Source organism: Vitis riparia, chromosome 4 (assembly GCF_004353265.1).
Source record: "Vitis riparia cultivar Riparia Gloire de Montpellier isolate 1030 chromosome 4, EGFV_Vit.rip_1.0, whole genome shotgun sequence".
Classification (NCBI taxonomy): Eukaryota; Viridiplantae; Streptophyta; class Magnoliopsida; order Vitales; family Vitaceae; genus Vitis; species Vitis riparia.
Genome location: NC_048434.1, coordinates 2,222,592 through 2,245,838, shown reverse-complemented (window position 1 = coordinate 2,245,838; position 23,247 = coordinate 2,222,592). Strand labels below are relative to the sequence as shown.

At 34.1% G+C, this 23,247-nt stretch overlaps 3 protein-coding genes across 3 annotated transcripts; 2 read left to right on the top strand and 1 right to left on the bottom strand.

Annotated features, from left to right (window-relative positions):
- Positions 1-13: 13 nt before the first annotated feature.
- Positions 14-7,831, top strand: LOC117913555 (V-type proton ATPase catalytic subunit A-like). Its single transcript, XM_034828554.1, has 20 exons — positions 14-178; positions 576-702; positions 1,341-1,396; positions 1,482-1,538; positions 1,848-1,959; positions 2,059-2,096; positions 2,220-2,321; positions 3,115-3,171; positions 3,264-3,335; positions 3,420-3,521; positions 3,624-3,686; positions 3,767-3,899; positions 4,198-4,304; positions 4,901-5,095; positions 5,441-5,527; positions 5,655-5,759; positions 6,369-6,466; positions 6,704-6,782; positions 7,087-7,175; positions 7,440-7,831. The coding sequence occupies exons 1-20, from the start codon at positions 101-103 to the stop codon at positions 7,552-7,554; spliced, it is 1,872 nt and encodes a 623-aa protein (XP_034684445.1). The 5' UTR covers positions 14-100; the 3' UTR covers positions 7,555-7,831.
- Positions 7,739-10,764, bottom strand: LOC117913556 (replication protein A 32 kDa subunit A-like). The gene is made up of 10 exons (XM_034828555.1): positions 10,650-10,764; positions 10,296-10,406; positions 9,850-9,947; positions 9,550-9,591; positions 9,354-9,431; positions 8,672-8,750; positions 8,497-8,577; positions 8,325-8,401; positions 8,077-8,145; positions 7,739-7,995 (listed from the first exon to the last, which is right to left on the bottom strand). Exons 1-10 carry the CDS (start codon positions 10,734-10,736, stop codon positions 7,911-7,913), a joined length of 807 nt encoding a protein of 268 aa, XP_034684446.1. The 5' UTR covers positions 10,737-10,764; the 3' UTR covers positions 7,739-7,910.
- Positions 10,765-15,110: 4,346 nt separating this feature from the next.
- Positions 15,111-22,867, top strand: LOC117913069 (protein ACTIVITY OF BC1 COMPLEX KINASE 1, chloroplastic). The gene is made up of 14 exons (XM_034827973.1): positions 15,111-15,474; positions 15,570-15,776; positions 16,605-16,694; positions 16,808-16,954; positions 18,173-18,337; positions 18,576-18,716; positions 18,824-19,003; positions 20,242-20,437; positions 20,673-20,800; positions 21,737-21,808; positions 21,924-22,036; positions 22,127-22,274; positions 22,372-22,441; positions 22,530-22,867. The coding sequence occupies exons 1-14, from the start codon at positions 15,208-15,210 to the stop codon at positions 22,592-22,594; spliced, it is 1,989 nt and encodes a 662-aa protein (XP_034683864.1). The 5' UTR covers positions 15,111-15,207; the 3' UTR covers positions 22,595-22,867.
- The last annotated feature ends 380 nt before the right edge of the window (positions 22,868-23,247 follow it).

The window sequence follows — 23,247 nt, the reverse complement described above, 5'->3', positions numbered from 1 at the left end:
CTTCCCTGTCGTTTTGCTCTTTAATTTTTGTCGTTTGCTCTTCAATCGATTTCTCTCTTCCTCTCTCTCGCTTCAGTTGGTTCTTCAGATCTCAGAGAAAATGCCATCCATTAACGGAGCTCGATTAACTACATTTGAGGATTCTGAGAAAGAGAGCGAGTATGGATATGTTCGCAAGGTAACTCATTTTTTTTCTCTGGTTTTTGCATCATTTCATGTTTGAGATCATTTGTCACTTGGAATACTCACTTCTTACACCAAAACCCAATTTGAATTCTTTATCATGCACTTCATTTCACTTCACCACCATTGCAATTAGCATCATCTGCTATAGTGTTTCACTCTGATGGGATTTGTGAATATATGATCAGATTCATGGAGCAGCATTGATATGAATAATGGGATTTTTTTTTTTTATTATTGGTGTTTTGCATTGCTTGTTTGCCTTTTGATATAGTTTGTGCATCTGGGTTTTGCCCATTTGTAGCTATTATGCAAATCACTCTTTCATAAACTGAGAAATGGAAGTGATGGTCGGATGTGCTTAATTGTACTGTGGTTGTGGAATTTGGCAGGTGTCCGGACCAGTTGTCGTTGCTGATGGAATGGCAGGAGCTGCTATGTATGAACTGGTTCGAGTTGGTTATGACAACCTTATCGGGGAAATTATTCGATTGGAAGGAGATTCAGCTACCATCCAAGGTATTTCATTCAAGTGTTTGTCTTCTAGGAGATAAAAGAATCTGTCATGGAAAGAATTGATATGAAGAAAGGTGGATGAGGTTTCTTTTAGAAGAAACCACTAGAGAAGGGAAAAGAGGAGTGTAAGAATTCAACCCAAGTAATGAAACCCAATTAACGGGGATATAAATGCCCTCTAAAATCCTCAAGTGTTTGTTTCTCAACAAGTAAGCTTCCATGTTGGTGGATCTTCAAACCACTGAGAACTATCTCAGTCATTAGATGAATGATCATCTAAGAGCTTGGAATGTTGGAAAGAAATCATTCAAATAAAAATTAAAGAGTGATATTCAACCTTTTCCGTTCAACCTATTCCTGTCCCATTTAGTAGTTTCTCTTATTCCTTCAAGGAGGATTAGCACTTTGCCTTGATTGTAACCAAAACCTTTTGGCAGAGTATTTGATTTGATCTCAATAATAAATTTTTTCTACTACTGGTAATTTGGTGTTTCTTTTTACACTTTTAGAAGTTTCTGTTACTGTTTGTCCAAATTTCTGCCATGTTTTTATATTTGATCTTAATGCTTCTTGTATTCTAAAGTTCAAGCTCTTCTATGTTAATACAAGGGGATAATTTTGTTTTTTTGGGTGTATTTCAGTTTATGAAGAAACAGCTGGTTTGATGGTGAACGACCCTGTTTTACGAACACACAAGGTGCCCTGATATCTTCTGCATTCATTTATCTCAAGGTTTACTTTATTTTTAGCTTCAGTTTGCTCATTATCCCCTGCTATTGCAGCCCCTCTCAGTGGAGCTGGGACCTGGAATTTTAGGAAACATTTTTGACGGCATTCAGGTGGGGTATATAAACTCTTGTTGCCAGCAAAATTGCCTTAGTCTTTTCAGGGTGTTAATCCATATGTAATCTAGAAAATGTACAGATACAAGTGACAATCACAACTTGAAAAGATGGTAAAAGACTTAAAATTGGAATTAACCCCATGCATGCTCTTGTCATCTCCTACACGTCTAAAAGCTTTATTTGCACACTTTTGTTACATCTGTTATATGGATTCCCAACATTTTTTTTTATTCGAATGGGTGGCATTATAGGCTTCCACAATAGAAATCTCTAATTTAATTGCTTTCTTTTGTATTAATGCAGAGGCCACTGAAGACTATTGCTAAGAGATCTGGTGATGTCTATATTCCTCGTGGTGTTTCTGTCGCAGCCCTTGACAAAGATACACTATGGGAGTTCCAGCCCAAGAAACTAGGTACTGCTTGAATATGCTAATACATGATAGTTGGTTTGTGGTCTGTCCTTAGCTGTAATCATTGATGCCAATAAAATTGCTTTCCTCTCATTGTTGCAGGTGAAGGAGATCTTTTAACCGGTGGAGACTTGTATGCTGTAAGCTGATAACATTATTTTAGTTTGTTAGAATAAGATTGAAGTGTTGACTTGGGAAAGTATGGTGTCACTTTTCTCTCAATTTTTCTGATTTTGACTCATATTTTAATCCTATGCATGCAGTCTGTTTTTGAGAATAGCTTAATGCAACACCATGTTGCACTTCCCCCTGATGCTATGGGAAAGATCACTTACATAGCACCACCTGGTCAATATTCACTAAAGGTTTGTTTCCAAATTTCTTTGTTTTGCAACTTTGATGACCATTTTCATTATGTTCCTATGGTTGAGTTGGCAATCTTTCCTAAAATCTTGTGACTAGGATTTTTTGTTGGGATTGAAGTTGGGAAATGTATCTTCATTTTATGTTGAAGATGACATTAGTGATTTGCATTTGCATATTTATTGGTGGTAAATATATGAACAGGCTTCTAGCTTTTCCCACTACCAAAACTTACAGGAAGTACTATTTTAAATTTTAAAGAACTGCTTCCGGAACTAATATTTCCATAACAAAGAGGGAACTATTGTTTTGACAGAAGCAGCAACAAGGCAGATCCTTTAGATTTCTGATATTTTATATTAATGCATCAAGACTTGTCTTGAAACCACCCCTTACTTTTTACACATTTAAGTCCATGTTTCTGGATTTTGTTTCTTATGTTGTCTCTTGTACCTTCTTCCTGAACTCGTAACTCGGATTAGTATGTTATGGTAAATATACAGCATCAGTGTCATTTCTTCTTATCAATTCGAACCATTGTAATGCATGCAGTTGGAAGATAAATTTTTCTTTTAAAACATATTTTTGCATTTTCTCATTTGGATGTTGGATGATTTGCTTTCTTAAATAGGAAATTAGGAATTCTGTAATCATATAATGCTGCCTTAAGTAAACATAAGAAATGGACCGATTAGGTCTTTTGTAAAGCAATAATGTCTATTTTGTTTATCTTGCCTATTTATGTTTAGATTTCTACAATCAGTCATGAGCTGACTCTCACATATGTATATGCAGGACACAGTGTTAGAACTTGAGTTTAAAGGTGTCAAAAAGCAATTTACCATGCTTCAGGTTATTAGTATTTTCTATGCATTGCCTTAAAGTAAAATCTGCATGCTAAGCATCTGATTAATGACTCCTTTTTTTATTTTACCTTTCTTCAGACTTGGCCTGTCCGTACACCTAGGCCTGTTGCCTCAAAGCTTGCTGCTGATACACCTCTCCTTACTGGGCAGGTAATGCATCCTGTCAAGGTTTAGCCCATACATGACTACCATTTTGAAATGGGTATTTCTGATACTTTCTTTTGTACTCTACAGCGTGTTCTTGATGCTCTCTTTCCCTCAGTCCTGGGTGGGACTTGTGCAATTCCTGGGGCATTTGGCTGTGGGAAAACAGTCATCAGTCAAGCTCTTTCCAAGGTGTATTTCTCATTTGTTTACTAGGCTTTTGGGTTTTAATATGTTGGAAATAATTCTTCTATCTCAGTCTCATGCATTAGCATAACATCTACTCATTTGCAGTACTCTAATTCTGACACTGTGGTTTATGTGGGATGTGGAGAGAGAGGAAATGAAATGGCAGAGGTTTGGTTTGATGTTCCTGTTATTTATTTGTTGGACATTTCAATCATTCTGGAGACAATCTAAAATACAATAAAATTTAGGTTCTGATGGATTTTCCTCAACTGACAATGACACTGCCTGATGGGAGAGAAGAATCTGTCATGAAGAGAACTACGCTCGTAGCTAACACTTCTAACATGCCTGTGGCTGCAAGGGAGGCTTCAATTTATACAGGTAATGCTTTGATCTTCATTGTTTTGTTATGAATTGGGATTCTTTTGTATGTGTAGTTTCTACCCTTCATTTTTTTCATAGGGCTAAACTTTGTTTAAGCAAAACATTTCAAGCCATAACTTTATCAACTATATTTACATCAGAAGAGTTTAAGCATGTAGACAAATGCATGTATCCTGTTACTTTCTACATTGAGAATTTCCATTGGTAGCTTTTTTTTTGTGAAGCAACATTTTTCCAAGTTTTGTATATTTATTCAAAATTATTTTCTAAACCAATGTGATTAGGGAATGTTCAGGTATCACAATTGCCGAATACTTTAGAGACATGGGTTACAATGTCAGTATGATGGCAGATTCAACATCTCGTTGGGCTGAGGCTTTGCGTGAGATATCTGGAAGACTGGTGAGATGGCCTATTTCTTTTGTCATTATTATTTTTTTTTCTTTCTATAAGTAAATCAATTGTTAATATTGAATTGAGAAGTGTGATATATGCAATTAATGAGCATGGAAGATTCTAAAAAAATTCTCCATTTAATTCTAAGAACATTAACTATATGGTTCTTCATCCTTTCCTCTCAAGTCAGAACTTTTTTCTTTCATTTTTTGTGGAATAGTTCTCAGATTTTTAGCGGACACCATGACTCTTCTGTTGGCGCTCTTGATGATCTAGATTTGTCCTATGTTTTTCTTATCTTCCTTCATTTTCCTTTGTACTTCTTCTGTACTGCAACATTACCCTTTTCCCTCACATGGAATATACTTAGTTCATCAAAAAGAAAAAGGAAAAGGCTCTTTAACTTTGTGATTCTGCCCTGTTTCTTTTCCCATGGTTGAATTTGCTTCAAATAATGACAGGCTTTGTGGTTGCTTTCTATAGTTTGCTACTTGCTCAATTGGCATGATTTCATGTAACTGCATTTTGAAATATTGATATTGTAATCTGAAGCGTGTCTCTTTGCTTACTCTGAAAATCGACAACTATAATTTCTTAATCAGGCAGAAATGCCAGCAGACAGTGGTTACCCTGCTTATCTGGCAGCACGTTTAGCCTCTTTCTATGAGCGTGCTGGTAAAGTTAAGTGCCTTGGTGGGCCAGAACGCACAGGTAGTGTCACCATTGTGGGTGCAGTTTCTCCACCAGGTGGAGATTTTTCAGATCCAGTGACATCAGCTACACTTAGTATTGTCCAGGTAATCTCCAAATTTTCCAGCATTTTCATTTTTGCCCATTTCACATCTCATGAGTAACAACATTCAGTTAAAGGAGACATAGGAAAAGTTTCCTAGCACTTCAGAAACTGCAGCTGATGCAGTCTCCTTTAAATCAGTTTAACACCATGTTCTACCTAGACTCATCAAATGTTTGTGTTCCAAAACACGCAAAATATCATATGTTTTGGATTGTTAAGAAAAAAGCAGAAAGCATAAGGAACCTTCCCATCATTCTATTATAATTGGAGACATGGAGTATCCATTTGGCTCTTTAATTTCTCCTTTTGGCATTCAAGTTTTAGTTTTCCATAAAACCTTGTGCAGGTGTTCTGGGGTTTGGACAAAAAGCTTGCTCAGAGGAAACATTTCCCATCTGTAAACTGGCTTATTTCTTACTCTAAGTACTCAACCGTAAGTTCTTCTGTCCAAACACTCCAGATGCTATTGTTTTTTCTTTAGGTGTATTATATGTTAACACCTTCTCACCGTGGATTAATTTCTTAAGCTTGTGCTCACTTATTGCTTTGTACATTTTCAGGCATTGGAATCTTTTTATGAACAATATGACCCTGATTTTATTAATATCAGGACAAAGGCTCGTGAGGTGCTGCAAAGAGAAGATGACCTTAATGAAATTGTCCAGGCATGTTTTTCCCCTCAAACTTCTAAAAGACTTTGTTTCTCTTCACCTGAAACCATCACCACCAACCTCCATTATGAGCATGGCTTTGGAATTCACGTAGTTGAATTCAGAAATGATTCCAATTTAGCCAGATTGTACTGTCAGTGCTGTAAATATTAAATTCTAGTGTAATACAAATATATAGATTATACAATTATTAGTCCAGGTATATATAATTAGATCCCGGGTGATTCTCAAACATGTGTTGGATTTGGAAGGGTTTGAGTTGAGGTTGAGCTTGATAGTGTTGAATTTACTTTAGGGTGCCAAAACCTGCAGTTTTTCCATGGCAGTCTGGAAATACATGGGATTCAACAAATATCAACATCATTAACCACCCAGATATGGATAGTGCATGAGGATCAGGAATGGGGAACCATTTTTGTCAGATCTCTGATTGTTTTCAAGATTCTATGAGGGGAGTTTGGGCTCATACACCATAAATATGCTAGATGCTCAATGGGTTCCACCTTCCTCTTAATCTTGGATTTAATCTAGGAAATCAGACTCTGCTTCAAATGCTTTGCTGCTATTGTAATTGATAAGTCTGATGATCTTCCAACATTGCAGCTTGTTGGAAAGGATGCTTTGGCAGAAACGGATAAAATTACACTGGAGACTGCAAAGCTCTTGAGGGAGGACTATCTTGCTCAAAATGCTTTCACACCGTAAGTGGAAATTGTGCTTAATTTAGAGCCCGTTTGGTAGTGATTCTAAAAGCACTTTTAATATTTCTAATACTTGACAATTTTTATCATTCAATGGTAGAAATACTAGAAACGTGTTTTAAAATTACTCCCAAACACACTCTTAGTCACTGTAAGACTGACATGGGTTATTTTTTGTTACTTCCAATCAAATTTTCATTATCTTCCATGATTATTGATTTTTTGGTTGGTTGACAGATATGACAAGTTTTGTCCCTTTTACAAGTCAGTTTGGATGATGAAGAACATTATTCATTTCTATAATTTGGCCAATCAGGTACTCTCATTTTTCCCTTTCTTTCCTGGTATTTCCTCTCTATGTATTCTTCATTTTTTTCTGACTCAAAGGGTATCTGATTGGACAAATGAAAAGAAAAATGGTTAGATCACCATTACGATACAAGAAGTCCGCAAGTGTTACCTATAAAATAGAGCTATAGAAATCAAGTTACAAACAAATACATTCTCTTCATTGATGTTTGGTATAAGAAAAATATTAGTTTTCTTCGGAAACAAACAAGTCTCAATCTTTTACATGGGGCAAGAAGTCTAATATATTTTGATGGGACCTGGATATGCAGGCAGTAGAACGAGGAGCTGGTATGGACGGGCAGAAAATAACATACAGCCTCATCAAGCATCGTCTTGGAGATCTTTTCTACCGTCTTGTGTAAGTAAAAACTTATTTACAAGTAATACTAAGGCTGTGACTTGGGTGAGCTGGTCCGACCCGACCCAACCCAACATTTGGACAGATTGGGCCAAGGCTTGGACAACTCAAGCTTAACTCTAATCCAATTGGGTTAGACCTAGATTAGTCATCAATTCATCCAACTCACCCAACTTGCAACCCTATGTAATATTAGTGACATTGGGCATGAACCTCCTTTGTATTTATTGTATGACAATCCGAACACTTTTTGACTTCCTACAGATCTCAGAAATTTGAAGACCCAGCAGAAGGCGAGGTAGCTCTGGTAACAAAGTTCACCAAACTAAATGAAGATCTCACCATGGGCTTCCGCAACCTTGAGGATGAAACCCGGTGATGATGCAAACCACATGAAGATCTCACCATGGGTTTCTGCAACCTTGAGGATGAAACTCGATGATGATGACAGATTGAAGCCACTCCATTTATATTTGTGTGATCACTACAAACATCAGTGACAATGCAGACTGGTTTTTCATTAACATTAATTGTATTAGTTTTTGATTCTATTCAATTAATAATAGCAAGAAGAAACTACATTCTTAATTTTATGTACTACATTGGATTGCACTACATTAATGTTTGATGAATCCTCCAAACAGATTCAGTCAAAAGCTGAAGGAAGAAATTATAACAGACATAGCTGAGTTAGGTTTCCAACACCAGGCCTTTCTTGTTTAAAATCCTTGAGCATCATCCACTTGTGGTTGACTTGTAGTGAAATTCATCAATTGTGGAGTAGATCAACCCTTCCTCTTCAAGAGTTCTGATGGATTCCCTGGCACAGGCAATGGGAAAAAGTTTGATAAATACTTTCCCTGCAAACTAAATACAGAAAGGAGGGGGAGACAGAAAGTACATGATCTTTTCAGTAGAAATCTTCAGCTGCTGGGAAAGTTCATCCCTGTGTACGCCCTTTTCTCGATCACTGCAAACATAATTGCACTCAAAGGTTCAGCATTCAAGCAAAAAAATGAACAATATATTTCCAACAAGCCAAAAAGAAAAAGGGATGAATATAAAACAAAGCATGTTATGTAGCTCAATGCTTACTGTTGTCACTAGTATTACTTATTTGTTGTATACAATTGAGAATTTATCACTCACTAGTTTGAAGGTTGCTGCAGGTAGTCAAGAACCATTTGGTCGAGTCCTTTGACTCCATCAACACTTTGGGCAGATAACTACAAAAAGGAAGAATGGGATTTCATGCCAAATCCACACATCAATGAGAAATTTTAGAAGGAAGAAAATTTCCATGTGTTCAATCAATCTTTACATGACTTGATGGGGTTTGATATCCAGTTGATTCGGTCTTCACAGATGCACTCAAAGGCTGAGTCAGGGCATCACTTGGCAGCTGCAAAGTGAATAAATACAAAATAAACCATCACAAAACACAACTAAATACACATGTACTAGTCATAAACACATTCACTCTATAAATCAATTACCCGTGTTTTGGAATTCTTCAGATGGAGATGTATGACCTCGATAAAGTGGAAGGCAATCTCATCAAAATTTGTCACAGGCCTGCAAAACAACCAAATCCAGGGCACTGTAACACACCATCAACTGGTTTACTATACACACAAGCATATAATACACTGTAGCTAATTGTTTCCCATAATCTGCCCCACCCCAACTATTTTATCAGTTGGGAGCTCACATCTATTAATTTCAGGAACTCTTTATCCAACATGAGAAAAAGCACAACATATACAACCTTGTATTTCTAGTGCACTCCTCTGCTGTCTCCCAATATCAAGTAGTGCTGAATATATCAACAGTGTCCCAAATTTTTTGACAAAATGAATCAATAAGCCAACTGGAAATTCACATCATATAATTTCCACTATTTTTTAGGTTTTTGCCTCTTCAATTCACTTTTCTGGGGTTTGAACCGATACCAGTATCCACAACAACTACAATACATAAATGCATCATGCAGGGCTTAATGCAGTTAAGCATTAATTTTTCTAATAAGTTTATCTAGCCAAGCATTTCAAATGTTCAGAATAAACAAAAATTTAACAAACATAAAAATTCAGGTTCTGTTAGACCAAACAAAATGAAGAAAACACATATTAAGAACTAGTATACTAATTTAACAAGTCAAAAGTGTTGAACACATACCTCACTGAAAAGGCAACCAATTGCCTGTTGCCTCCGGAACTTCTTAGGTGTCCATTAAGACGAACATAAATTCCATCACTATTTGGAACAATATCCAAGAAAAGTATAAGCACTTCTCTAAGCCATAATACACCCAGAAGTATACAAAGATCAAAGTACATTTATTATCTAACATTCCTATGAGATGAAAACTTACCTTATGTTCTCCATTTCCCTTGTGTCAAAAGCTTCATTCACCCTTCAAGAAAAAAACCCATAAACATGCATCAAAATAAACTCTGAATTTCATTACTAAAGAAGAATTCATAGAACATAAACTAATCCCTCATCTTGAATCTAAATCCCACTACATTTCCCTTTCATGTCAAAACAAAATAATTTGATATCATCAATTCCATGGGCATTGTTTTGATCATTTGCTTTATGAAGAACACCATGTTTCATGTCTAGTATAATCACAAACATTAAATCAAACAACGAGAAAAGAAAATGTTACCATCTTTTACACTCTATTCGGCCTGTACCATCATCGAGAGCGAAAGAAACATCAGTAACCCTTTCAGATTTATCGAACACCATTCCAACCAATGTAATCTAAGCAGACCAGAAACAGGAATTCCCCAGTTAGAAAAAGGAAAAGACAGAATAGAAATTCAGTTTGTTTTGACAGAAAATAGATCCAGATGAAGGATCTTCGTGGAAAAAGTGTTTCCCATCAAAGAATCTTGATCTGCATAATTTTTTAAAAATACATCACTTTTCTTTAGGTTTCTTTTTGGTTCCCAATAGATGAAAGGAAACCAGATTTTAGAATTTTCAATATTCTACAGCCGAAATTAATTTTCTCAGAGATAAACTATAGCGAAAACTTTTCTTGGGGAAATTTTCTCCACTAAAACAAATGGAATCAAGATGAGAGACGAGAGAGTTTTAGAATTATACATTGGTAACATCCACACCGTCGATTTGGAAATTGGATTTATCATCACCGGAATGAGAAGCTTCGCTGATCTGCTTCACTGTCACTGGGATCAACCCTTGAGTTTCACGACTCTGCAATAAACAAAAATTTAAAATTAACCATTAAAAAAAAAGTTATATATATAAAAATAAAATTAAAAAAAAAAAAAAAAAAAAACCTGAGCTTAACAAAACACTACCTCTCTGTTTGGTTGCAGAGAAAAAATAAATAAAATGAAATTAAAACAGTGAGCCCCGGTTCTTATAATTATTTAGGGGCTGACGGGATCAAAAAAGGATAAAGAATAAAATGAAGAAGGATGTTTAAACACTCACTTTGGCCGACGAAACGCCGGAATCAGTTGACTGAGATGACGAGAATCCACCGGAGAAGGGATCGAACTGGCTGGAGAACATCTGCATTTTGAAACCCTAGATTGAGAGAGGAAAATTTGAAAATGGATTTGAATAATTGAACTTTATTTATTTATCATGATAATATTTATAGTTGCGGGAGATCACTTTCCCGCCAATTTGCTTTAATTTTCGCGCTTTTACGACCACGACCAGTTTCATTTTCTGGGCCGAACCTGGGCCCAAAGGTTTCAGGCTTCAGCTGGAACTCTTGGGCCTTCTGTCCTGCCTATCGGCCCAGGTTCCGTCCATACTAAAATGGCTGTGGTTTTGTAGCCTACCGAAGCTTCACCTGAAATTTGACATGGACATGGACCTATGTCGAACCCGATGTTCGAGTTGACATGGACAAAGTTTGAACAGCTTAGCGTCAGGGTTGTGTTAGCAAAATATCAATATGAAAATATCAGGGTTGGCGTAGGTTGAAGGTCCAAGCAACCTATGAGAACTCTATTTTATCAGTTTTCTTTAAGGTTATGTTTTATTCTTGAAAAATGCGAGAGAAAAAAAAATAAAGAAGGAAAGTGAAAATAAAAGTTAGATTTATAATTAATAAATTGTTTTATATGTTATTTTAAACTCATTTAATTTATTTTTTATTATAAATATTAAATATTTTCAAAATGTATAAATTTTTAATTAATTCTTTTTTTTTTTTGTATTTTACCAAATATGAGAAAACCATTTTTCTGAATATTTTTTTATTTTCTTAATATTTTCCAAGAAACAAACATAGGCTAAGAGTTTGATGCATCATTTACATTTTTTTTTAATATTGTACTTTTATGATAAGACATGAAAAAAAAAATCTAAAAATTGTTAAATGTATTTTCAAATTTAGAAAAAAACATAAAAATGTTTTTAAAAAACAATTACAAACAAACACTTAGATCATTTTTTGGCAACGATTTTTCAATATAATTTTTTATCCATCCAAAAAAAGGAATATAAGTTTGATAATAAGGGAGTGTTTTATCAAACTTAATACTTATTTTATAATTTAACTTAAGTTGAATTTAAGTTAAATTATATTTAAGTTGTTAACTTAAAATTAATTACTTAATTTTTTTAACTATTAAGTTTATTTTATAAAATTAACTTAAGACCCGTTTTAAATCATCAAATTTATATTTATCTTCACATATTATAATTACGGTAGATTATGTTGAGTAATAGTGGATGTGGTGGAATAGTAAAGGAGATCAAGTAAGTAATTAAAGCAAATAAAGGTAAAAGTGTAAATTAAATATATGAACTTAATCATAAGTTAAGTGGTTTTACTTACTACTTCAAATTATTTTTTATTTTAAATTATATTATTAAATTATTTTATCAAACTTGATTAACTTGATAATTTAAATTAAGTTATAAATTCACTTTAAGTTATTAAGTTGATTTACCAAAAACCGGTTAAATAAATAAATAAAAATAGAATTGTAAAATAATATCTTTTGGTTATTTTTGTTGTTTTTAATTATTTTTTGATATATATTTTAATAAATAATGATATAAATATAATAAATGATTAAAAATGAAATATTGCAAATAAAAACTATTTTTAAAAGAAAAATTAAAAATATAAACAACAAGTTAAAGAATATTTAAAGTTTGCAAACAAATTTTTTTGGTTTTACGAAACATTAAATACTTCAAAAAGGAGACATAGGATTGTATTTTGTGTTTCTAAAGTGAATTTTTTGGTTGAAAACAATAAGTTATTTTGAAAACGTGATCACATGCATAGATAATTCAGTAATGGTTGGAAGCCAAAGCCATTTTGTTTTTGTATAACCGTATAACTCGTATGTCAGCTTCATCAAGAGATTCCTTTGTGTCTTCATATTTCAATGTGACACGTTAGCTCTTTTTGGACCATACGTGTCAAAATACTTCTTAAATCGATATTGACGTGGCACCTTGTTTTCTTGTCCACACATTGAAGGGTCTCCACCTTTTAGAAATATCAAATACCTTCTTCATAATTTTTTATATTTTTATTTTTTATTTTCATATTTATCTTTTTTAAGTTTTTATATTCAACTTATTTTTTCAAACGATGAATTCACTCTTTTTATATGGATTTATTTTTTTAAAAGATAAATTCATCTTTTATATCAAATATATCTTTAATTATATTTTACACTATGTCTTCTAAAAAGTATTTTTAAAAAGGACTAAAAGACCTACTCCATCTGATGCATTATTTGAAACACTTTCCTATCATCTTTACCTTTAATCAAATCTGATTAAGTCGATCTTTTATATGTTCACATCTTCTATATTATAGATTAATAACATAACAATTGATCCCACCTTTAGTTAAAATTTATTTTTGTCATTATCTCGTGTGTTTTATCATCAATAGTTATTCCATAAATATTGTTGTATTGATGGAAACTTTAATACTAATTTGTTTGTTCGATAAAAGTTTTTATACTGATTTGTTGTATCAAGTTAGTTATGCGAAATTTTAATCAATCATGTTACATCAACGACAAAGAGATAATTATTATACTATGTTATAGATAATATTACAGAAAATTAAAATTAAATATAACTATAGGGTTTGTGAAACGTGTCTCTTATTATTCTTTATATCTCTATTTATAAATTTATTTTCATTTCATTACAATTTTTTCTTATAACTTATTTTATAAGAAACTCTAATATTATAGGAATATATCATAAAATATTTTATATAATATTATTTTAAAAAATCTATATTAATTATAAAATTTTAAATAAAATTAAGAGTATTTTATATATATATTTTAAAATTAAGAGTAGTGGAATAAATTTTCTTTTGAAAAACTGTTTTACAAAATTATTAAATATTTCTAGAGATCATTTTATATTATCGAATAAAATAATTTGTTTTTGACATTTTATTTCTATCATATTCCCACCAAATTTGAATAGGCGAAAATCTTAAATAAAATTAAAAGGCAGGTTGTTGATAGTGACCGATTACACCGCCTGGCCATGCAACAATTGTCGATCATTGTTCAGCGGGCATGTCGTACGAAGTCAATGTCGACAGCTTCTTCGCTACCACTGTTGGTTTTGCCCCCTCCACTTGTTTTTCAATGCCCCAAAAAAAAAGGGATAAAATAAAATATTGAGGATATAATGGGCTGAGCCATCCATTTTGGCCCGTGGGCTGACACATCAAAAGATCAGGCTGGGCCGGCAGTATTGTCCTAAGGAAACAGCCTATTGTGTGCCGATTAATTTGACCCTTTAAATATTATTTTTTACTAAATTAAAAAACAAAAAACTAATATTTTTATAAATTTTACGATTACAAACTCGATAAATATAAATATAAAAAATAAAAAACAGAATTATTAGATATGTTTAAAGTAACAATTTTTTATTTAATAATAATAAAATTTATAGGCAAAATGACTTAAAAAAATTAAATTAAAATTTTTAATAAAATGAATGGTTCATGGGCTACAGTCTGTGAGCACGGCACAGTCTCTGGCATGACACAACACAATTAGCCTGTGGACTTATGGATTGTGTCAGACCATCCATTTGGTTTGCATAGTTCGCCTCGACCCAACACGATTTTTAAGTGGGGTGTGCTTGCTTAGCACATTGCCCGTAATGGTCCGATAAACATTAGGTCGTGACTTGGACACCTCTTAGAGGAATTGGAAGATAAGAGATTGAGAAAAAAAAAGAAAGAAAAAATAATAATAATGGAATTAGGTTTTAGAATGATGATTGAATAAAAGATTCATTTTAAATTAAATTATCTCATGCATAATATTTATTTCGTTTGTGTGGGGTCATTTAATGATAATTTACTATGACTAATTGAATTTTTATTTATTTTGCTTATTCATTTTGAGCGAGGAGGAGTTGTTATTTTTTTTAATTTGGATGAAGTATTTATAATCTAACGATGCGTTTGCTTGTAAAGACTTTTACCGGTAAAATTTTGTATTTAAGTTATATTTGATTTTTGAAAAAATATTAAAGAAAAAAATATTAAAAAAATAATTTTCTTATATTTAGATTTATTATGAAAAATATAAAAACAAATTAAATATAATTAAAATTTGTCAAAATTTTATATATTTTAAAATTATTTTAATTTTATATGATAGAAAAAAATAAGTAAAATAATTTTAAAAAAGCATATACAAATAATTAATTTTATTTTTTTCCCTTCTAAATGCCTTCAATTATGTCTCGATGAAAATCCAATTCTCGATTTTTTTTTTTTGGTTTTTAAAACATAAATTAACTATATATATTTCATAATTTAATACCGTACACATACAAGTCATCTAGTGAGAGACTTCCAATACTCAACCCTCGACACGATTTGTGTGGTTGTATAAAAATCTAACCGTTTTTCAAAACCCCGCATTTCCAATTTTGCATAACAACTCTCCTCCAACCTTACTACGGTACTACCCCCCGCTCTCCCCAAAATTTATAGGGCTCGATCTTCTCCAATCCATCCATGGCTTCCATCTCCACCATTTCCACCTCCAATTTCTTCTGCAACAACCACTACACTGCAAAATTTTCTTCCTCATCTTCGGTTCTTCAACCAAGACTCAGAATTTCAGCAGCAAATGCCGCCGTTTCAACTTCTTCCAATTCTACAAGTAGGAGAACGAGTAGCGAGAGGGCGAATTTGGAGGTAGGCAGCTCGAGTAGTGCGATGGAGCAGCTGGACATCGAGCGCGGAGTTTGCTTTCCGTTCCGCAAGTACACTCCCGAGACAGTAGGGTTTTTTTGGGTGGAAGTGTTTTGATTCGTTTGTTTGTTTGTTTTTGTGTTGAATTTGGTGTGGATTTGAATTTTGTTGTTTACGGTTAGGTGAGGAATAAGGTGTTGGAATCTAGAGGGCAGATTCTGTCTCTGGTTGGGCGCGGTGTGGAGATAGTTTGGAATTTGGGGCTGTACTGGTCGACTTTGATGTATGATTGCTTGGTGGGGCGGGACGAAGAGGTTGTTCCTTATCGAGCTCGGCAGCTGAGGAATCTGCTGTGTGATTTAGGGCCTTCCTTTATCAAAGCCGGACAGGTTTGTCAAATTTTAGCCCTAAACTCTTACTTTGTCGTTTTTTGAATCCATTGCGTTTCTATCATGGTGAGTTTTTGTTATGGTTTGAATTTGTGAATTGCTTGGCTGAATGTGGACATTCTATTTCAAAGTAATGATTTATGGTGGACTTTTTCACAAATTAAGATTTCCGATCTTCTTAATATTTGGGGATTTTTTGCTGGATTTTCGCCTTTTATGATTTATGGATTGTTTTTCATAGCTTGCTCCAAAATTAATGACTCATTTTAACTTAAATTTCCTAAAGAATCTAGAGTCCCTTGAACGGCCTTCCATTATCAAAGTAATTAGTTCACTGTTCTCTGCAACATTTTTCAAACTTTCAATTTCTCACCAAAAATTATACTTCTCGTGCAATCCTTTTTTGTGCTTTAACTGAAGATGTGTTGACAAAGGAAGATTGCTTTCTCAGTTTGGAACACCAGAAGTTATGTGTTGGGTTTTAAATTTCATTATAGAGTTAAGGCCCCAGTCAATTCATTGGTGGTAAAATGTATGTACCCTAATAGAAAGGAATGAAGTGTCTTATCTATTTTTTTTTTTTTTTTGATAAGTAATGAAGTGTCTATCTATTAAACATCTTTTAACCGAGTTGCCATTCTGTCTGAGTTTTATCCCAAGTGAATTCAGGTTGTCTTTCTGAAATCAAATTTAGAAGAGTGGTTGGGAGTTTCTCGACTAGCTAACAAATTTAAAGACAATCACGTTGTCTAGCTAAGCATTTGGTCTTTTCCTTTTTAATCAGAAACACTTGGTTGTATTGATTGTACACTTACTTTATGTTAACAGGTTCTTGCTAACAGACCGGATATTATTAGGGAAGACTATATGAATGAACTCTGCATTCTTCAAGATGATGTTCCCCCTTTTCCTAACCAGGTAAAACAGCTCTAAATGGAAGCCTAGCACTTTTACAGTGGACCATTTTTCTTTTACCATGCTGAAACTGAACTCCTTTCACCTAGACAGTGAATGTTTTGACAATGATGTAGGTTGCTTTCGCCATTATTGAAGAGGAATTAGGCCAACCCCTTGAAGCAATTTTCAGCAAAATTTCTTCTCAGACTATAGCAGCTGCAAGTTTGGGTCAGGTTTACCGAGCTACTTTGCGTGACTCAGGGGAGGATGTCGCTATTAAGGTTGTACAAGATTCATCTGGTGATCAATTTCTTTTATCATCCTTGTGGTGGGGTGTCACTCCCACAAAAGTTGTGAACTTTTTCCATTTGCTTAATACTGCTGCTCTCCATTGCTAGATTGACTTGCTTTTCTTAAAGTTCTCAATTTTCTTGTTGCCTTATGTTCCCATGGGAATCATATGATTAAGTTTTTGTCTATGATCTATAGATACAGTGCAAGCACAATGTTGCTGAAACACAGTATGTTGGAAATGCAACTTCCAGATCAAGACAAAGGGACATGGCTATACACATGCATGCGTATTTATCATATGAAATATGTGTTATCTTTGTTTGAATTTTTCCAAGAACCTAATAGGACAAAATAGTAAAGAGTAGAGTAATGTTTTTGAATAGATATGACAATAAAAAGGCATATTTTCTTGTTCTTCTGCACATTTTTGAAGTAAAGGTGTAGTTGGGAAAAGTGTCTAAACAAAGGTCAATCAAGAGTGTCCCAACATGCAAGTTGTTTACTGTGATTGGCATTTTAAATATCTTAGCCATTTGGATATTGAATATTTAGAGATAAAAATATGATCATAACATCCGTCCAATGTTTGTCTTATTTTCTTGTAAACACTTTTATGGAATCCATTTAGGCGTAAATGCACAAAATTGTTGCCAAGTTTTGATGTCATGGCATCACCAGTATATATCAAAGAGAAGAAGCATGAAATGTGGCAAAGCAGTTTAATTTTTTTAAGTATTCGGTCTTGTTATACAATGTCTTTGTCAAAATATCAGTCTTTGTAAAAACTGGTTTTTCCCAATGCTCCTATTTGTCTTACAACCACCATTTTCTATCAACAGCAAAGGTATTGGTGGGGAAAAAGAGCAGGTATCTCAGACTGTCCAATGATTGATGGTCCTTGGCTGTCTAGTTCAATGCAAAATAAAATAACATACTTAACCTAATTTTTCTTTTGTGTTCTGAACTGGAATGCTTTGTGTTTGTTCTGTTCTAGTCCTTTTCTAGTTAACTAGTTATTAATGGTGAAACGTTCTTTTGCTTATCAAAGCACTATTTCTGGCTCCTCTTTTATATTTAAGCATATCTATATATGTTTGTTTTTTTAATTTAACTTTGAGCTTTATAGAAGTTGCTTTTGCAACTCCAAAAAATAAAATAAAATAATTCAAACACCATAATCTATACAATAATTTTAATGCTTACAGGTGCAAAGGCCAAGGATAGAGCCTATAATCTATCGGGATCTCTTTCTCTTCCGTACTCTCGCTTCATTCTTGAATGGCATCAGTCTGCAGAAACTAGGATGCAATGCTGAGCTGATTGTGGATGAATTTGGTGAGAAGCTTTTGGAGGAGCTTGATTACACCTTGGTACTTTCTGAAACTGCCTCCTCTACCTTGCAAATAGTAAAAAAAATTGTGTAGAGAATAGGAAAAAAAAAATGAATGTGTCCGCATCAGATAGGAGATTTGGATTTGATGCTTTTTAGCTGTATGACATTGACGTCCATTAACTTATTAGTGACCTCCATGGAAATTAAATTACCTTGCAGTTGTTGTGGTACTTTTTTGTAGTTTTGGTTTTTACTCCATTTCTTTCCTTAATCAGGAAGCTCGTAATCTTGAAGATTTTCTGGAGAACTTTAAAAATGATCCTACTGTCAAAATCCCCCGGGTTTACAAAAAGCTTTCTGGTTCACGTGTTTTAGTCATGGAATGGATTGATGGTATTCGGTGCACTGATCCACAGGTTTGGATGTCGGGATAGATGATGACCATTAGTATGGTGTTATATTAATTTCCTATTGCAACATTGCGAGAGATAGCTCACTTTTTTTTTTCTTCCATTCTATTCAGGCTATTAAGGAAGCGGGTATTGATGTAAATGGATTTTTGACAGTTGGAGTGAGTGCTGCTTTGCGACAATTGCTAGAATTTGGGTTATTCCATGGAGACCCACATCCTGGAAATATTTTTGCTATGCGTGATGGACGTATTGCGTATGTGGACTTTGGTAATGTTGCTGTGCTCAGTCAGGTGAATCTTATGTGCTTCAAAGATATTCAATGGGAATTATCCTATAAGTAGATATGTCCTGATTAGCTCTTAGCTTTGATATAGAATGAATCATCTCCTCCTTTCTGGATATTTTCTTAAGGAACAGTAAAACTGGATTTACTTGGCAGTACATCTAGATTGTCTCTTTTCCCATCTGCTTATGCACACAAGTCTACATGAGGGGGCTATGTTTGATGAGACTGCACAGGAAAAGTTCAATGTCAAACATGTATCTAGCTTAAAGGAAGATAAACCAAATGACTGGATTTTCAATACTAAGGAAAATCTGCCTGTGTTGCAAAATTGGAACTTTTTCTCAAACAGGTCTTTTTTTACCGCACTCATCACTTTGATGATTTCTCTCTTTCTCTCTCTCTCCCCCTGTTTTTAATGGATAATAAAGTTGTCAGAATAATCGAGTGGTCAACATAAGCAATATTAACAAAGGATGAGAAGGAGATTAGAAGATGAAGAGGGAATAAAACCATATTTATGTCTTGAATTCTCTCCCCAGATAGTGTGCAAACAAGAAGGTAAATAATTGAACATAACAAAATGTGAAATAAAGGGAACTGCCCCTCTGCCCGACATTGATTCTCATTAGCAATAATATTTTCATGTAGATATAACCCTAAAGGGTAAGTAGGAGTAAGAATTGTCTGTCCATCCAAAAAGTTTGAAGGAAGAAAATAGATGGATGGAGGTAAACTAGTCACCCTTGAAGGTGGAACAAACTTGTAAATAATATAAGGAGTACAAATCTAACTAATTGGTATATTTTCCCCGGTGAAAAGTGAAAGGAATCTATGTTCATAGTCATACTGTTCAAGGGTATGACTTCTACTAATGGCTGATTTTTTTAACAAAATGAGTTCATAGGACATCCTTGAGGCCTAGTTCAAGTAGCAAGGAGTTGGGTTGAAAATATGGGAGATTCCAGGGTTGAATTCTAGTAAAGACAAAAAAAGAAGAAGGATACCTATCAGAAAAAACAAGAACAATTTTGAGCAAATAATTTCATAAAGTCAAGAATGATTATGACCAAGGGTGTTGAAGGAAATGTTTGAAAAAATAACAAGTATTAAACAGGCAAGAAATCTTAGAACTTAAAAGGGGAAAAAACTTTACAAAGCATGTACAAAAACCCCATAGAATGAAGAAGAATGTTTACCCAATAACTTATACCTTCGTATTCCTTTTTTTTTTTTTTTTTCCAGCAAAATAAACAGATTTTGATAGATGCGGTTGTCCATGCTGTAAATGAGGACTATGTTGAGATGGCAAATGATTTTACTAGGCTTGGTTTCCTTGCTAGTGGGACTGATGTTGCCCCCATTATTCCAGCACTAGAAGCAATTTGGCAGAACTCATCTGGAAAAGGACTCTCTGACTTTAATTTCCGAAGTGTTACTGGTGCATTTCATATCCTATTCTTGTTTATGTTCTATTTCATGGTCTATTCATTTAGGGTGCTTATCTAGGTATGTTCCTTAAGTTGTCTAACAAAATGCTGTGTTGTAGGTATAAATTAGCAATGGACCAAAAAAAAAAAAAAACGAAAACACAAGTTAAATCAAGTTAAGAGTTAATGTCTACTGTATATTGTGGATCCAGTTAAGAGTTAAGACTTGTGTTGTACATGCTGCAGGGAAGTTCAATCAATTGGTTTACCAATATCCCATTCGTATACCAGAGAGGTTTTCTCTCGTCATCCGTTCTTTGTTGACTCAAGAGGGCATCTGTTTTACACTGAAACCAGATTTCAAATTTCTTGAGGTGAACAGTTTTTGTTTCTTGTTTTTTCATTATGATATTGTATTTTATTTTGGATTTTTTTTTTTTTTTATGGTAATTGCATGATGAAACTTCTGAACTACTAGGAAGGGGCCAAGGGTATCAGTAGTGGTATAATCTGTAATTCTCTCAAGCACTGTGGTTGGAACTGATTAGTTTTCCTTCTAGTTTGAATTTGATTGTCATTCTGCTGGTTATGCACAGCATATGGGCACCAAAACAGCGGGTTAAAAATCATATCACCTAACTTGTTTTGTCTGCACATAATTCTTTTTTCCCCTCTTTTTTCAGTAAGCTTGGGCTCTCAACTATGTTTAAGGTTTGAGACAGTCTCAGCCTGTCAAGATTTTCTGTAGCTCAAACTTTGTTCAACTGCAGTCAGGCTGCAATCCCTGTAGTGATTCTGAGGCCACTGGCTGAGCAAAAATTCATCCTCCAGAGGATGCAGCTACCTAAAGCTTATGGAAAACCTTAGGATAGTTTCCATGCTCTCTTATTTCATATACATCAGAAAATGAAAAGAAGAAAACGTAAAAGACAGAAGAAATCATTTTTTCCTTCTATTGAACAAATGACTATAATTATCTGATTACTTAGGGCTCATCTTAGTTTGGTTCTTGGTGATGCATGCTAATTCACATTTCTTAAAGATACTTCTTTTTGGATAAATATATCATAGAAAAATGCCAAAGTGGAGTAGACCTAGTACATCATAAAGATTTTTAAACCTTCTTGTCAATGTGTGCTTGGACAGAGCTGTACAAGTCAATATGACTCTGTTTATGAATTACAAGCAACGGCTTCCTTGTTACCCTTGAAATTGAACTGTTTCAACGCCTGAATGCCTTTTCCTTTTAATATTTATATATTATCTCGTTTTCTTTACAACACATTCATTGATAACAAGCAGTCTTCTAGGTTGCCTATCCATATGTAGCAAAGCGCCTTTTAACAGACCCAAATCCTGCTCTACGCGAACGCCTCATACAGGTATGTCCAAAACCATTCTTAATGACTCCATTTGTCACATGACTTGCCCTGGTAACAAGGCAAAGGATATTCTTTCAAACCATTTCCTTTGCCAATGATCTGATTCGGGTTTCAGGTTCTTTTCAAAGATGGTGTTTTCCAGTGGAAACGCCTTGAAAACCTTATTGTTCTAGCAAAGGAAAATGTGGCCAAGATGAGCAGCAACCCTGCATTGAAAGTGAAGCACACGTCTGTATCTTGTCATGTCTCTCTCATCTTGTTTCCCATCGTGCTTGTGAGTTATATCAACTGATATTTACATCTGTTCCCTTTTTCCAGAAAAAGCTCCAGAGACCTGCAAGTTGAAAGGAAACTGGACCTCACAGATACAATCAAGGATGGAGCTCGCCTTTTCCTGATCGACGAAGGAATCCGCCGCCAGCTTCTCCTTGCCTTGACTGAAGATTCCAAGCTTCACATCCAAGAGGTTTATAATTTCTTAAAACTCTTCTTCTTTTCCATCACTGTAAGTTCATAATACCATTCATCACATGATTGCTGAAACATCAATCCTTCTTCCATAGCTTGTTGATGTGTATAGATTGGTGGAAGGAGACATAGACATACCCTCAGTTGCTCTGGAAGTAGCAAGAGGTAAACTTTCATTGAACCTCTAAACCTCACATCTTCACTCATAGATTGATCCGATCTAATCCTCAATCTTCCATCCTTGGTTTTACAGACTTGCCTGCTGTTGCCCGCGATGTCATACTTTCATGGAGTGCATCAGTCTTATCAGACAGATGATTATTGTCTTCTGGGTTCCTGCTAACATGAGAGCGTCATCATCTCAATTGGATAGATGCTGTCAGCCTCTACAATTTCTAGTAAGAAAATGTTAAATGCTGAAACATTAAAGCTATATCCTCTGTATAGAAACTGTTTTTATGTAAAATGCTGATAAAATCTTCCGGGATTCAAACAGATACAGAAAAACTTTGAGATGTCAAAAAAAAAAAATTATAGCTTCAGCTTCCCTTTATGTTTTTCCAGATTAGTCTATTCTTCGCCTTCTTTTCCCCTTTTGAGCTTTTGGACAGCTAACAGTTCAGCCATTAGTGGAGCTTCTGTATTCCTTAATTGTCCATGAAACTGCATCGCTGTGTCTTATGTTTCAGGTACTCCAAACAGGTCTCTAGGGGTAGGAAAATTTATTGTCCTCCTACAAACTTGGGTCTTGACAATATTTTAAAAACTGTTTTTTTAAAAACATTTTACGAACAAATTTTTTGTCTGAAACTCTGAAGATAATTTATAATCTATTCTTTATATTTTTAATTACTTTTTTACAACATTCTCTTTTTTTTAAAAAAAATCTTAAAATATTTCAATTTGAATATCATATCCAAATAAAATGATATTATAAGCATTATATTGGAATGGATATGTTATTTCATCTT

Coding starts and splice junctions, on each gene's coding strand:
- LOC117913555 (XM_034828554.1), top strand. CDS start 101: ATGCCATCCATTAACGGAGCTCGATTAACTACATTTGAGGATTCTGAG. Junction 2,097..2,219: donor CCGGTGGAGACTTGTATGCT/GTAAGCTGATAA, acceptor CTATGCATGCAG/TCTGTTTTTGAGAATAGCTT. Junction 3,687..3,766: donor GAGGAAATGAAATGGCAGAG/GTTTGGTTTGAT, acceptor AATAAAATTTAG/GTTCTGATGGATTTTCCTCA.
- LOC117913556 (XM_034828555.1), bottom strand. CDS start 10,736: ATGCAGATGTTCTCCAGCCAGTTCGATCCCTTCTCCGGTGGATTCTCG. Junction 10,407..10,649: donor CCGGCGTTTCGTCGGCCAAA/GTGAGTGTTTAA, acceptor TGTTTATTGCAG/AGTCGTGAAACTCAAGGGTT. Junction 8,402..8,496: donor ATCAAACCCCATCAAGTCAT/GTAAAGATTGAT, acceptor TCCTTTTTGTAG/TTATCTGCCCAAAGTGTTGA.
- LOC117913069 (XM_034827973.1), top strand. CDS start 15,208: ATGGCTTCCATCTCCACCATTTCCACCTCCAATTTCTTCTGCAACAAC. Junction 21,809..21,923: donor TACGCGAACGCCTCATACAG/GTATGTCCAAAA, acceptor TTCGGGTTTCAG/GTTCTTTTCAAAGATGGTGT. Junction 22,275..22,371: donor CCAAGCTTCACATCCAAGAG/GTTTATAATTTC, acceptor CTTCTTCCATAG/CTTGTTGATGTGTATAGATT.